Source organism: Onychostruthus taczanowskii, unplaced genomic scaffold (assembly GCF_017590055.1).
Source record: "Onychostruthus taczanowskii isolate IOZ18803 unplaced genomic scaffold, ASM1759005v1 scaffold83, whole genome shotgun sequence".
NCBI classification, from domain to species: Eukaryota; Metazoa; Chordata; class Aves; order Passeriformes; family Passeridae; genus Onychostruthus; species Onychostruthus taczanowskii.
The window spans coordinates 186,445-202,649 of NW_024506221.1; the positions used below are offsets into that span (position 1 = coordinate 186,445).

The 16,205-nt window shown below is 38.8% G+C and overlaps 1 protein-coding gene across 2 annotated transcripts in view; it reads left to right on the forward strand.

The window, feature by feature from the left end:
• The window catches only part of PLPP1 (phospholipid phosphatase 1), a 63,300-nt gene that overhangs the window by 39,312 nt on the left and 7,783 nt on the right, over window positions 1-16,205 (forward strand). For both annotated transcript variants that reach the window (XM_041424563.1, XM_041424564.1), the window contains exon 4: window positions 9,536-9,593. In XM_041424563.1, coding sequence (XP_041280497.1) covers window positions 9,536-9,593 — 58 coding nt within the window. The remainder of the gene's footprint in view (window positions 1-9,535; window positions 9,594-16,205) is intronic.

Below are 16,205 nucleotides of genomic sequence, written 5' to 3' on the forward strand. Positions count from 1 at the left end.
GCTGGCTTGTTTTGGTTCTTCTTTTGAGATGCAGATAGGAGGGCTTTCTGTTACATTTGTGTATAAGTCCTGGATCTTATAAATGCCAGATGTCCCCTTGTGATGGAATTTTATTGTCCTTTTGTACTGTAACTGAAAAATCTGGATTGAATTTCAAACCTGGGTAATTGCTGAGTCCAGTTTTGGCGTTTTTTAAAAAAATATAATAAAACTTAGTCTTTAGGAATGCAATTCCAAACCTTATTTCACATTTTGGAACTGCTATGTTGATATTACTTCCATAATGCAGTTTCAGTGTACAAGGAAACAGTTCAGGTTTCTGTTTCTAGAAGTGGAGGGGGCAGTATTCATTAGGGCAAGAAGATGCATGTAGCAAACATCTCACCCCCCAGTTATTCGATGCCCTTTAAAATGGAGAAAGTCAGGCAATTATGCACACTTAGCAGGGATCTATGCTCATCATGTAAATCAAGTAGCCTTTTTATTCCAGGAGTGTAAAGTGCTTAAGTATCCTGCTCTTTAGACATGGAACAGTAGCAGATGGGAGGCCGTAAGCATTACATGTTCTTCCTTAGCCAGTACACTGCAAAGCTGGGAGTGGGAAGCAAAGGTCTGGATCTTTTCTAGTGAAGGATGCGAAAAAATGTCTGAACAGTCCTTTGAAAGACTAGCCCTTTAAGCAAACAGTCGTAGGTATGATGGCAAGTTTGTAACTGAGCAGTTAGGAGTACATGCCGTGCTTCTGTGCATACATACCCTGTTTTGTTTTACCTCTGTTTCTGAACACATAGCAGTAGTGTGGGTGATCTGCATATGAGTACTGACAGTGGATGTACTTAAAGTGGTTGCTGTAGTTATCTTCTCTAGTATATATTACAAGGAATTTGTTGTTAAGGCCTTTTGTAGCAGAAGTTTGAGTCATGTTTTTAACATGACTCAAATTTGGAGAACATGCTTTAATATTTCAGAGCTTTAGAATGAAGTTAGAACAAAATCATTATTTATTGTTTTCAAAAATCCACATTTTCCTTTAATGGGACAGGTAAATATGAAAGAGGAACAGAGCATGTTATGAATATTCAGAAAATAAACTGAATGCTGGCATGTTCTCACAGCTTGATAGTGGCCTTCTCTTCTAATGATGCTAAATTTGGTTGCAGTTTGCAGTGCAGTTTGTTGTGCCTTGTTGCTTTAACACTGGTCAAACTAATTCTCCTCAGTACAAATTCTTGTACAGTGTAATATTTTTTCCCTATATATAATTGTTCTCCTTTATCTAACTGCTTAGACCTTCTGAATTTACTGCAAATTTTTCTTGAAAACATTACGTACTACATTTTAGCTGAGCAGCGCAGCTTTGTCACATAAATGCAATAACTAACTTCTAGACATTTTTGTTAGGTATTATTTTTTTTAGCTCCTTTTGCTGAGTATGGATGTGCAGTGGGACCTAAAAGTTCAAAGTTCTGGGTTGGGAGCAACACTGAAAATCTCATGACAAAGCAGATCCAGGAATCTGTCCAGGAAACTGCTCTTCCTAGATTATTTGTCACCTCACTAAGCACATGCATAGAAATTAAACCTTAGAACCTGAAGTGGTAAATATTACACCATATTGTAGAAGGCTGCTACTTCAGGGACACTCTGTGCAGTCTGAGCTTTTTTAGCCCCCAAAAGCTTACTTGCACAGCTAGCAAGGATGTGTATGTGTGTGCAACACTTCCTTTTAAGTTAAACTTAACTTTGGGTATTTGCAGCTCTCTAATTTCAGTCTGTCAGTTTTCTGTTTATGGTAATGGATAATGCAGCTGTCAGGGTTCATAATTATAATTGTATTACTAATGTACAGATTCATATTACAACTCAGTTGTCTAAAGGAAAAAATAGTTCCCTGCTTCAGGTGATGTATTGCTCCTGTGCCGTCTGCGCTCAAAACAAGCTGTGTGTAGTCTGCCATTGCAAGTTCAAAATGTAGCCTTCAAAGGAAGTTTTTAGGAAATAGAGCTGACTGTTTTGACATTGATACCTTATTTCAACACAATTGCCAAGGTGGTGCCCTTTACCAATCATTTGCCAAGAATTTGTCAGCTTTGTTCATATCTCGTTCTCTGGTTGTAGCCCTGCATGAGCTGTGAGTGCCTGTGAGTTAAATCCCTGAGCAGTTCCCAGAAGCAGGGTGCCCCTGCCAGGCAGCTGATATGGGACTAACCCATATAACTTTGTTTGGAGTTCAACCAACTTGTGAAACTCTCATGTTGTCTGTTCTATCTTATCCCTTCAAAACTGTAACTGTGTTAAAACAAAAAACAACTACAAGCCAAAAAAAACCTTTGCAAAACTTCCAAGGCTTATGCCTTATTTACTTCTATTTAAATGAATGCTTTTGTTTTCCCTTGTTTCATTAGATAGCAACTGGTTTGCTTTGAATTTTTAAACTTAAGTCAAGAGTCTGAACATTCACTTTAACTTAACCCATCTCTATTAAATGACCTGTCTGTCCCTCTCCTTATCTGTCTCCCTGCCTGTCAGTACTGGGAGTATTTCTATAGTGAAATTTGCATTAAATTTCTATAGTGAATTTTGCATTAAAATTACTTGGCTTTTATAGAATGTACCAATATTCTGTTTTGAAACTTCTTAAAGCTTTGTTGAAAACCAAACTGCACTTAATGATTCAAGCATAACTAAATGGATTACTTCTCATCCGGCAGTTTCCATCAGCATCATGAATCAGAAATTTGACATGCCAGAGACTTATTATGTATTTACTACGGGCATACTGGTATGTTGTATATAGCACTGATTATTTCTTTTATGGAGCTTTCAACCTGTGAAGTGCTCTACACTATTGAAATTTCTGTGTATAGGAGTTTTCATTAGAGGCTGATTTACTAGTTTTCACTTCTGAAAACGTACATGTAAAAAGACCCCACAAAAAACAACTGAAGCAGCTTGGCTACCAAGGCATTTGAAAGGAATAGAAGTCCACACATGTACTACTGGTCAGATAGTGCAGCCTCTTCCTTCAGCACTGCTTTCATCCTTATGCCATTCCTATTCAAGATATAACATGGCTGGTTTGGGAACACTTACAGACCAATTGAAATTATTCATCACCTTTGAGAAGTTTGAGAAGGAGCTTAGTCAGGGCAACTATACATAATTTTACATGGAAGGAAAAATGAGCCATGGTAGTGAATAAAAGCCTTTAAATATTTAAGCCTTAGAAGCTTTTAGGTTGGCAGTGTGTGTTGAAATGGGGCTGTACTTGATCTGTGAGCAAAAGGAGCTGCCTTTGTAAATGAAACTTACTGGTGGTAGGGAGAATTGAATCTGAAAAATGAACATGCTCTAATCAAATGAGATGCAGTTCTGCAATCTGGATCTTGTTTCTGAGCTTACATCTCCTTTGCCTTAGTGTGAATTGGACCTTTTGAGTAGTGATAGGTAACATTCATTTTCGTGACTGAAACTAGAACCCTTCCCCCTTTAATGGTTTTCAGACCAAGCTGGGCATGAAATCTGCTTCAGTAGCTTATCATGCTTAAGGTCATTTGAAATCAAAATATGTACCTGTGTTCAGTGCATCCTGAAAATTATTTAGAAGCTAGCTGTGGCCAGCCAAGTAGGTAGATGCATCTTCTTATTCACAGAATTTCACTGGTTTGTAAAACTTATATCTAAGGTAACAGGAGGAAGAAGTCTCATATGATAAAACTTGGGGTGTGTATAACTGTATCAACCACATAGTGCTGCAGGAACAGGTATCCCCTTAAGTGTTCTCCCACTGCCTCCTTTCCTTTTCCCCTTTGAAGATTATAAGAATCTGCTGAAGGATGTGTTCTGCATACTTGTCAAGTACTTCTTACCCAAAGCAATTCCTTAAAGAAGGAATAGCATATGAATCCCTGATTTAAGAGAGATTATAATTTTCTGTCTTCGTTCCCTTTATGAAAAATAACACTACTGCCAGTAAAAAACATATTGTGGGTAAGTTACGCAGACACAATAAATGGAACAGGAGTGATCTAGTGCAAGTGAGAGCAAACTACAAGTCTTTAGAAATGTTGGTTTGAGTACCCCTTGATGCCATTTTCACTTTTACTATTTCCTGAGATGGAATTACAATGAAGAGAAGTAAACAAAGTCCTAATTTTTATTTTCTTCCCTACTGGAGGAGGCTACCTGGAAGTGTAGTAGAAACTTAAACTTTCCTTTTTTGCATTGAGTTAAATAGAATGATAAAATCAGAACTGTTGAAAGATAACTTGTTTCGTAATAGTTTTGCAATTTTCATGAGGAAATTGCAGCATGGATTTTGTTGGACTTTGGAATATTGAAAGCTCAAAATGTACGTGTTTTTATACGGCATAAATGACAGGATTTGGTAACTTCTTGCTCCTTTGCTAAAATAAATAAAATTTGGAAGTTCATGTGCAGATTGACTGCTGCTTATTTTAAAAGAAAAAAAAATCCAGTAACGGTATGAAATTTTTTTAATACTGGTTATTTTACAATCAAGTTTATTCCCCTGGTAGCTGCTGATATCAACTTCTCCTGTCAGATGCAAAATAGCTAGTTTAGGTAGTCATTGCTCTGCTACGTTGTCCCATCAGTGTGTAATACTTTTGTTCAAATAAAATTTACAGAATATCTGCACACCTGAATGTTTCATCAGCTAATTTCTTCAATTCCTAGAGAATAAAGAAAGAAACTCCCATCAGATCATGCCAGCAGAAGCTTTTAACCAGCTTCAGAATCTGGTCAATCTAGCACTTAAGACAACCCTTGCAGTACTCTACTGCTAATTAAAACTATTTCATGTTGATGCTGAGCTTGAGGAAAAGTTACTTTATACCCCTGTTTCTTGCACAATCAGCAGTGTTTGTTTCAAAGGCTGGTGGTTAGGAAGGTGATTAGAAATAAGTAAACAGCTATCTCTTCTTAGAACCTGTTAGATTTGGTTCATGTCAGTAGGATAAGCAGGGGAATTTAATTGTGTATGATAGACTGCAAAAGGAAAAAAGTGGAAAGTCTGCAAAAACATGGTCACAGTATCAAATCATGTGTATTATGTGTCATTACATTACATTGGCAGTTTCCTCACTATCTGCCACTGCGTAAAGCCAAGCTGAGTGGATCCACCCTTCACCTGAGATATGATAATGGAATTGTGCAAGATACTTACTATTAAATGTTAGGTCTCCTGTTGAAAAAATTGTCAATAAAAATTTCCAGAGAAGGATTAATGAATTGGAAAGACTCTGGCAGCGTTTTCCTATGTGTAAGTGTGTGGCTTTGTACTGAAGTGTGGGTGTAATTACTGTCAGACAAGGAAGAAAGTGCAGAAATTGGGAACATGAGGTTTTGAGTAGTTCCTGATACTGTTCAGTAGGTGAACTGCTTTTGTGTTTATTTCAACTTTTCTTTTCAGTAATGACAAAAGGGCTTAATTTCAGAGTCCTCAAAACTCACACCCCACACTGATCTTGTAAGTTGTAGTGTGGTGCAAGTCCAGCATATGAGGAAAGAGTGAATCTTGGGAGAACAACTTTATTGTTGAATGCAGCGAAAACTGACTTTAAAAAATGGGTGTTAAAGTGTAGAACTAGGACTTTAAAGCGTGGCACTGAAATACTAGGAATATTTCAGTGACAAGCATGTGGCTTACTTGTCACAAGCATTGGCTTACTCAACACAGGCATGCTGAGCTGCAGCATTCTGGCATTTATTCCCCTCCAGATCATGGAATGGCTAACACAAATGTCAGTGGAAGCTTTGAGTCAGACTGGGAGAATCCAGGGAACTTGAAGATGGAAAGGACATGCTGGCTAATCCAGCTGGGTGTATTTATTTCCTTTGACATGGGACTCTGCATAATGTTTTGCTGAGCCTTCTGTTTTTCTCCAAGGGATCATTTCATAATTCTGTAGTAAGGTTGGGAAGATTTCCTTATCATTCAGCTAAAAGGATGCCCTTTTGTGTGTAATACCTCTTTCTACTGTTGTTTACTGTAATTTTTCACCATTTAATGCTCCACTGTACCATCTGTGTTTAGCTGTTCTCTAGCCTTGTCTTTCCCAAGGCTGTTAATTTCCCTGACAGATTCCTACATTTGTCTTAAAGTTTCTGCACATTCAGGTGTTCATGTGAAGATATTAATTGAAGACAAGACATCAAGCTTGTTTACTGAGTTGCAGGGTGCAATAATTCACTTAAGAAGTCATGTACTTTACAAAATAGTGCCAAGCAGAACTTACTACTTAAAACATGCACTTTCTTGTGCATGTCAAAGTCCAAGAAAAATAATCCTTTTATGTGCTGTGTACTATGTTCAATTTTCCTACTAATTGAAGAAACATAACCTGTCAGGCTGGCTCTGCTCCCTGGGCTAAGCTGGCCTTGTGCATGGAAAGTAATAGAAGGTTGTCAGTGTCAAGTCCTCCAAGGCAATCTCTCTTAGTCTTGCTTATCTGGGCTTAGAAATCCTGGCTAAAATAATAAAGTCATTCAGCTGATATGCTTCTTGTAGAAATTTTGTACTTTGATTATTTTTCCAGGTATTCTTTAAAAATGCAGACATTCAGTAACGAACCATAGTAATAAATTGTAGTCAATCTTAGGGCTTTCAAGAACTTTTTAAGGACCTTTTTAAAAATTACCGTGTCTTGTGTCTTCTTTACTGTCTTTGTAACCATGTGAAATTCATGACAAAGCTAAGTTTCAAGAAAGCAAAACATCCCTTAAATTACCTTGTTTTAAGACATTTTTATGATGTCCAGCTCTACTGTGTACTTTGGAAACTAGGAGTATACTTTAAACCTCAACTGAGACCTGAAACTGGTTTTATGTTGCTACTTAAGGCATTTTTCTAACTTGGGAATAATATATCGTCCAAGTGGAAGTAATTAAAGCTTATACTTTTTTCCTGTAAAAATGAAACCCTATTTCTGACATAGGAAGAGATCTATGAGGTAGGTATTGACGAAGTGAAAGACATGGACCTCTGAAAAACTGTTTTTTTGATGTCAGAATTGGCCGTTTCGGAAACTATCAGATCAAGACTGCACTAGCCAGCTCTATTTCATGATACTTCAGTTTCACTGGATATTGTTCTAAGACTATTTTGTAGAGGATATTTTGGAATCTGATGGGTGAATTCTGCTGGGATAAGTTAGCCTTTCTTTCACTGTGAAAGGTAGGGACTTGGAAAGTTGTCTGTACGGTTTTACTGCTGGCTCATGGCAAACCAGCACTTGCAGTAGGATCACAAAGAAGCCAAGTGCTTGGCTGGTCTGATAGACATGACATTCTCCAGGCTATGGGAAGACATTATTTATGTGCTGATGAATTGTTGGGAAATTTTTCATTGTCAATCTTAGTGTTTTGAAAGGATTTTAAGATTTTTAAAAAATGTCTTTTTCTTAAAGAAGTCTAGAGACAGCAGTATTGGCAGAGAAATTTCACTGGGATTGCACAATGTGCAAGTTGGATCAGTACTTTGTCCCATTTGTATTTCTGGCAATACTTCATGTGCTAAGCACAATATTTTCAGTCATGTACAGAATACTTATCTATACCTGATAAGAATGCATTCAAAGTCTGTAATCTTCAACCTGGGACAAGGCATTCTTAATGTACCTTAGGCTAATAGATTCCTGAAACAAAAAAGACCAGTAGTCAAGAACATGTTTGAAAGGGTATAGGAGTTTCAAAATAAACTTAAAGAATGGTATTTTTTCCTTTTATCATTTACTAGTCTTCTAAAGTCCTTCAGCTGGCAAAAGGTTGCTTTCAATAATTGTAGGAAATATATGGCCAACCATTGGATGGCCAGACCTGTTGGATAAAGTACTGTCAGAGGAGCCAAAATCTCCTTATTCTGTATCTTCTGTAGAACAGCATGCTTTGCATTCTTAGATGACATGTTTGAAGGACAGGGCTCTTCACAATGCTTGTGTTGGTTTTTATAGTGGACTCTTGCCCAGAAATATTAAGTGTTTGAGTACAAGAGTGGAAAAGGGATGTCTAGCTACAGTGTAATCTTAATGGTTTTGAACTTTAAACATCTGAAGCTAGTACACTGGCAAAGATTTTCTTTTTAAGAAGCTAATTGGAAAATATCAGTTGGTGAAACAAAAGTAATCTTATTCCAGACTGCTTATTTAGTACCTCTGAAACCAAAAGCTGTTGCCAGTGTTTGAAATCAGCCATACACGAAAAGCTCTAAAACCTCTGAAACAGACTTAGGTAGACTTTTTCTGGTGCAGTTTCTAAATGTTATATGTGCCAACTAATTCAGGAAGTTTTGCAGTTTCACTTGTGCACAAGACAGTTTCATTGCCTTCTTGTGGTATTTGAGCAGGGCATCTTTAGCCTCATTATCTTGCTGCACGTCAGAGCTGCCTTTTTTACTCCTAGTCCGAAGAGTGGAAATGTTTCCTTTGACTAGGAATTTCCCTGGCCTCGGGGTCTCTGCCTGGCAGAGGCACCAAAACAAGGGGTCTGGTGGATATGGCAGAGGTCAGACTGCAGAGATATGAAACTTTATTAAGCTGGGCATGTTTTTGTATGCCACACTGCTGAGGAGGGCTGTGTCATTAAATTGCACGGAAGGCTGGCTGAAACCTGGCTGGTGGCCTGTGGAGCAGCACTGTTACAAGGCTCTCTGCATAAAATGGAAAAAAGTAGTGCCAAGTACAATTCTTTCATCTCCCTGATTAAGACTAAATTGTCTTTAGATTTTGCCTTCTTTTCCTGAAGAGGTGTGTGGCATTTATTTTACATCTGTGTCTCTGCACAAAACCAGCTGTGCAGGGGAGGACCTGGCCAAAGGAGTCTTGGACTGTCAGTGTCAGCTGTCAAGCCTTTGGGAGCTGAAGGCAGTGTTGACACTCTCAATGAGATCGCCAAGTACAAATCACTTCTGCAAATATTACATGAAGTGTCATCTTTTGCAGTTGACTGGTTAATAAACTGCATTCCTGCCTTTCCCCCTACCTTTCAATAATAAATTATCAGGGTGTGTGTGAATCATAGATTTCACAAAGGTGTAGAAATGTAATATAAACTTGTAGATATGAGTTGTTAACTACTGCCTCTTGATGGTGACTAAATGCAAGTAATTGTTTTGGCATGATTAATGTCATCTCTATTCATACATACACTGTGACTCTAAGATAAGGACTTTTAAGAAGTAATTATATTTGAAGTATTCTGGCTTTTATCAAGATGAACTGTTAAAGGACACCTGATTATTGTCTTTGTGCGTGTGTTCCCTTGCTGTTCAAACTTCAGTCAAAAGTCCAGTACTTACTGCCTATTGAAGACATCAGCTTAACTCTGGAAAAGGATAACTGATGAGTAATGAAGTCTGTACTCTTGGTTAAAATCTGTGTGATGTGCCTAGGGAGCCTCCTTGAAGAGTAGTATGGACATGTTTGCATTTTACCAGTTCACTTGTATAATACAGGTTAGTATTGCTGAAGACTGAATGTTGTGAAAGAAAACTGATGTCTGATCTTTTCTTTTCCAGACTATCATTTTATTCTGGCCATTCTTCATTCTCCATGTACTGCATGCTCTTCGTAGCAGTAAGTATGCTCTTTCTACCTAAGTGATAACAAAAGATCTGTTAGCTACCCAGTACTGAATATTTACTTTGGCTGCTTTGCACAAGGGACATGGCTTTTGTAGGATGCTTGTCTGGTACAGTTAAAAACTTCTCAGTAGGAGCTGTAAGAGTGGTGATCCTGGGACAAGAAGTAGAATGATGTTCATTATGCCTAAGAATACTTAATATGGTACTTTGCTCGTGTGTCGTGTCGAAAATGAGCCCAGTGACAAGTGTGTTTTGAAAAGAAGATCCTACTTAAATTTAGTTACATTTAAAGTTTATAAACCTTGTGCAATTTATAAGGCTTATAATACTTAGGGATTTATAAGCCTTATAAAAATCTATAATAAAACATGTCTGATTTAATGAGATGTGCAAAAGCCTATTATAAAATAAGGCAAAGAAGACTCTTAAATGCTGATCAAGTGTGGCCTGGCCCATAAGCACAAAAGAGCAGTTCAAATTGAATTTTCAAATTCCTTTTTATTTTTCTGTATTTTTTAGGCACAGAGAGGGAAGAGTGAGGAAAGCATGGGGACAGTAAATATTAGTGATAAGATCAAATCAGAAATGCTTTATTTGGGGATTACTATATTTTAGTTGAAATTGTTCCAGTCAACTAGGATAAATTATCTTCACTCTTAGGGTAAGGTTTGTAATATGAAAGACTGATTGTGTTCTCCCCCTCCTACGTGGTAACACAGAATGCATTAACAACTTTATGGAATTTTGTTGATAATACAGTTGTAAAATTAAGCTCTAGTCCTGGACATAAGTTGCTAACTTATGTTAGCAACATAAGTGCATAATATGTGCATTCCACAATTTTTACAGACCTCGGATTCAGTTTGGGTTTTTTTTTTTCTCTTTGTTGGATTTTAATTTTTTCAGTGTCTCATGGCATAACATCCAGTGAGAGTGAACCAATTGTTCAAACTAAACAAAAATCCCTACAACTACACATAGAAGGGGTAGCTCTTCAGTATGGTGTAGGTAGTTTTTAAGCTTTATTTTAAAATAAAGCTATCTCAAGAGCTTGATGTTCAGTTTGATCTGTCATGCAGGGTTTTTTATGGCTAAATCTGTTTGGATTGTCTCCCCTGCTTACTAGTCTTATCTAATGTAAATACAAAGAGTTCATAAAAGTATTATATCCTGGGTTTGACTCGAATATGGTGGTATGATTTCCTCTTGGCTGTTCAAGTGTTCTTGCTCATTATGACTGGCAATCTCCAAAATTTTATGTGTCCACTCGTAATAGCATTTCAAACCCAAACCCACTCTTTCTATAGTGCAGTGAAGCAGTTACTGCTATACAGAGAGCACCCTAACACCAACTTGTCCCTCTGGGCTCAGTCAGACCCTTCTCATCCAACATCTTCTCACATGGTTTTGTTAAACAACATGATAATGTGATACTTAAATCTCACAGAAGGACAAACCCTGAGATAAGAAAAACCTTGGTAGGTGTGTAGCAATATGTATTGTTTAAAATTCATACTGACTGGATTACAATTGTCTGTCAAGGATCTGAAGCTGTCTGAGCTTTTACCACTGTCCCATGTGTGTAAGGCATGTTCTGCTGCATCCTGGGTAAACAGTGGTGATAAGGAGGAATTCTCAATTCATTAATTGAAGGTAATGGGTCACATTAGATAATACAACTCTCTAGATGCATACAAGACAGTAGAAGATGTCTTGAACAACCTGGACTTGAGACCTTGTTTAGTTAACCTACTAGGCTTGGAAAAAATTCAGCCTTTGGCAAGAAAGTAAAGAGTTCTTTATTTTGAAGTTACTAACTTCCTGTGGCTTGAATAATGCTTTCTGGAGTGCCTGTGGCATATTCTTTTGAATCCATGCAAAAGAGCTTCTCTGGAAAGCTCTTGAAGAGGAAAATATGAACCTTAGCTGTCTTGGGGCTTTGTGTGCATGAGTTTGATTCTCGGCAACCTTCTGCATGGGCAGGTGGCAAGTCAGTGCAAATCAGTGCCTTCCTATGCAAGCTACTTTAAAATACCACTGTCCTTGTGTCCTTGTCCTTGTGTCTGTCCTGGTTCAGACACTTGCTGTGCTCAGATTTGTCCTTGTGTTCACTCAGTTCTGTAGTAACTGCAAAACATGGCTTTGCTTAGCAGCATCCTTAAACTAGAGGGGTACAAATGCCTTTAACTCTTCTAAGATGACATTTGAGCAGGAGGTGTTTCATGGGAGATCAGTTTGTTTTTCATTAATCAGTCAATGAGTTTCCAGGGCCCTGTCTGTTTCTGCATCCATTTTTTGTCTTTGGCTGAGCTATATTGCCCAGTAAAGATAAGAGGCTTTGTGGAGATTATACTTCTACTTCCTTCTGTCCAATAATAAGATTATTCATCTAGAAACTGCCATGAGGCTGTTGTAGGGACATCTGAAGAAGGTTAATGGCTCCTGTGCAGTATGTTTTTGTCTTGCTGATTAACATAGCCTTAGTCCATACCAAAAAACCAAATCCAGTTCAGATGTCTTCAAAAGGACAGCTAGTGCAGGAAGGTGAGGAGAACACACACACGCACTTGCCCATGTGGCAAGGCAGAGTGCTGCTGCTGGCTACAAGCCAAACCTGCAGCACTTGATGGCTTGTTCATTTTCTGAACTCCGATGCTGCCTTCATCTGTGCCCTGCACACGTTCTGCAGCCACGGGCTGAGTCACCAGCAGGACAGGCTGTTAGCATGTGGCATTACTCACAGAGGCTGTGTTAATCAGAACCAGACACTAGCATGCTGTTTTCTGGAGTGGCTGGAGGAGACTGGTGTGGGTGTGTGTGTGGATGTGTACTGGGGAAAGTGTGCTCTTAAAAGTTAGCTGCTGAATGCATGTGCTGTGTCAGGTGAATCCATGACACTGTAGAGAACCAGTCCTTGGAGGAGCAGCTGAGGGAGCTGGGGGTTCAACCTGGAGAAAAGGAGGCTTAGAGGTGACCTTACAACTCTCTACAATTGCCTCAAAGGAGGTTGTAGCCAGGTGGGGGTCCTAGGCAGCCGGCAACAGGATGAGAGTACTTGGAAAGGATTGTCAAGTATTGGACCAGGCTACCCCCCGGAAGTGGTGGAATTGCCATTCCTCGAAGTAGTTAAAAGATGTGTGGATGTGACACCTGGGGACATAAATGAGTAGTGGACTTGGCAGTGCTGAGTTAACAGTTGAACTCAAATGATCTCAAGGCTCTTTTCCAACCTAAACAATTCTGTAGTTCTATGACATTTTTAACTTGGCAACCATTTGGATTTCTTCAAGAGTCTGAATTATGCTGAGGAGTATTTCTTCTGCTTACAGGAGAGTGCCAAAATTATCTGAGTCCTGACTGCATGGCTTTGCTGGTATCAGGAGAAAAAACTGCAATTTTGAACATAATCCTATGCTGCATGTCCCATCTCATAGCAGAGGCCACACATGGAAACACCACTCACTGTTTTAGTCATCAAGTTCTCTACTTTAACTCTTTGTTGCATGGAAATGTTAGTTTATATTATCCATCTGTTTAAATAAGCAGCAGTATACATCACTTGTTCTCACAGCACAGAGGTCATTGCACCTGTAAAAAAGCTGTTGTGTCTAGCTAGAATAATTTAAAGCTTGGGTTTTTAGCCCACTTCCAGGTTTAAGTTGCAGTTTTTTATATTTCCTAACATAGAATTAGTGAAACCCCAGACAAAAACCTGCTTGCAGTCTTGTTAGTCTAGGAAGCTGTGGTGGAGAATGTATTTTGAGACTCATTTGGCAGAGCTGGATGGGTTGGTTTGGATCCAAGCAGAGCTGTTATCTCTGCGATAAGAGCTTCTGCCAACAGCAGCTTTGTGTGCAAGCTAGAGGGAGTTTGACCGCAACAGTATGTGGGAATCCAGTGACCTGATAACAGATGATGGATCCCAAATTATCTGTGTTATCCTCTCCCCATGCTGCTGTGTTTTTTAATAACTAAACAGCTGGCATGGCCTCTCCTGAATCAAAACTATTTAATCCTGTTTTGGAAATGGGAGAGCAAGTGTAGTGGAACATCTCTTCTAGCAGTGTTCCTGTGACCAAACTAGCACCTTGGCCCTAGAGGGCGAGATGCTGCAGGCAGTTTTTGCTTTTTGTTTAAAAAGTTGTTTTAAGTTAAAATGCTAAATGCATGCTGCCATCAGTAGTGAGAACAGTTGGCAGAAATGGGTGTGGCCCTGAGGATTAATGTGTCTGTAACAGAAGCAGTTTTGGCTGCAGCCCTGCCGGCACCTATGCCAGGATGAAGAATAGGGCTGCACAAACCCAGCCAAGAGACGCTGCTATTCTGGGGATGGCAACGTGTTTGTGCTGCTTAGACTTGGGACAGAAAGGGATGATGAATCTTGCACAATGTAACTTGAGTGGCTCTCCTGCAAGTCATTGGGAACATTTTATGTATCCACATGGAATTACAGATGAGAACAGGAGGGTAGCCGGTGTTTTCAAGTGGCTGGGACTGACAGCCTTCTTTTGCAGAGAGATCATAGGATAAACACAAGTGAAAACAGGCTTTAGGCTGCTTTTGGTACTCAGTGCTCCCAAATGTGCCAGTCAACCTCTGCTCTCAAACTCTGATTTTAATTGTTTTTTGGGATGGGAGTTTGAGTGAAACAGTACTCAAACAAGACTCTTTAACATAGTATTTTAGGTATGTCTGTTTGCACAGCACCTCGTTCTTCACTTTTGCAAATGCTATTGACTAGAGCTACAGAACTGTCTTTATCGTGTTCCTGCCCACGTAAAAGTTGAAGACTAGTCTAAAATGAATGAAAAGACGTGTTACTGAAAATGCTTTGTTTGGCTGTAGCTGTGCATAGTATCAAGTGCCTTACTTTCAGCAGATAAAAAAATAAAGGGTAACTGGTCATGCTGCAAGGCTCAAGTATGGGAGCACTTGTGCTTCTACCTGTATGTACTCCTAGTATTCTTTTAATATTGCTATTTAGACTTTTTATGGTAAGCAAACAAAAGAACCTGAGTTCTCCATGGTTGGCTTGGAAGTTAGGGCTACTAGTAATAATGTCAGTATTGTGAACTGGCTCCTCTAGGACTGAGCTGAAAGCAATACATTGAAGTGCTTTAGTTCTTCAAGTAAGTGTTAAAATACTAACTTCAAGGAGTTTTTGTCTATCAGAAAAGATGTAAGAGTTGTATTCCAATTTGCAACAGAATAAAATGTTACTGTTTATCCTGCTCTGTGGTAAAAATTATGTCAATGTGAAATTATTTTGGCAATGTACAGCCAAATTGAAGCTGGAGGATTAAAACCCAAAAAAACCCCATTGCCCACTGGACAAGTAGTATTTCTTTAGAACAAGATTGATTGTAGTGTTGATATTGAATTGAAAGCTGAGTTATTACTAGTAACAGGAATTTAGGCCCCTTGCTTAGGAGCCAGCTTTTGCACATCGGTTGCCTTTGACAACAGGATGCTGCTGTCTTGAAGAACCCAGACTGGTACACTCTGCCTTTTCTCGCTAGTTCAGCCATTTCCCCCCAGTTCAGCTCTCCCACAGATCAGTTCTCTGCAGGGCAGTTCAAACATCAGAGCTGACACAGGGAAGACCGATATGGTCAGAGTCATAGGGATATAGCATCCCTTTACCTATACCATCCTAACAGCAGCTCAGGCATACCCTCACACTGAAGGCACTGCAGACCTGTACCTTTTCCACTCACTGGAAGGGGAAGAACTAATTCTGAACTGTTGCTCCTTTCTTTTTTATTTTCTGCCCAAGCTAAATAAAACAAAAGGACATATAAATGCATTTACCAGGGGTCATAAATATGTATTTATGAAAAGGAGGTGCCATTATAAAGGCAAAACATATTGACAGGCATCAAAGTCTAAGTTGCTTTTTTTTATTCCTTTAATTTTTTTTGAGAAGCCCAGCTCATGAGTGACTCATTAATTCTTCTACAGCTCTGTATTCCTTTTATAACAGTTTTCTGTTTGGATGTCAGCCTGCTGTGTTTAAAAGTACATGGGAGAGACATTATGTGTATTTCTGGTTTGCAGGCAGTGTCTTGTTGGCTGATGCCTATAGCTCTGTGTTTATTCACAGATGTAGCACTTCCAGGTACAAAATAAGCTGTTGCACTTCCATGTAATATTTGCATAAATGCAAGATTGTATATGATGCACATATTGTTGCTCTTTTGTACTCAGAACTGCAATTTTTAAACTGTTTACTGGATTTCTTATATTTCCTTGAATTCCAGAGTTTGTACTAGCTGAGATATGATGAATAACTCTTATACAAAGCTATTTGAATAACAGCATTTATACAAACTAGCTTTTATATGACAGCATCTCTCAAGTTTCCCATAACAAGCAGAAAGGGAAGAGCTATTCTGCAAACATTTAGATGTAGGAGAAAGCTTTGAAAAAATCTCTGAAGGGAGCCTTTGTCTCTGCTGTTGCCTAGTCCGAGCAGGGAAGAGGTGTCAGGACTGCTGAACAGGACTAGAACAGGGATGGCAGATCACTTATCTGTATCACTTATCACTGTGTATCTGTCTAAATGTTTGGTTTCAGTTGTTTTATAACATTATGCAAGAATCTC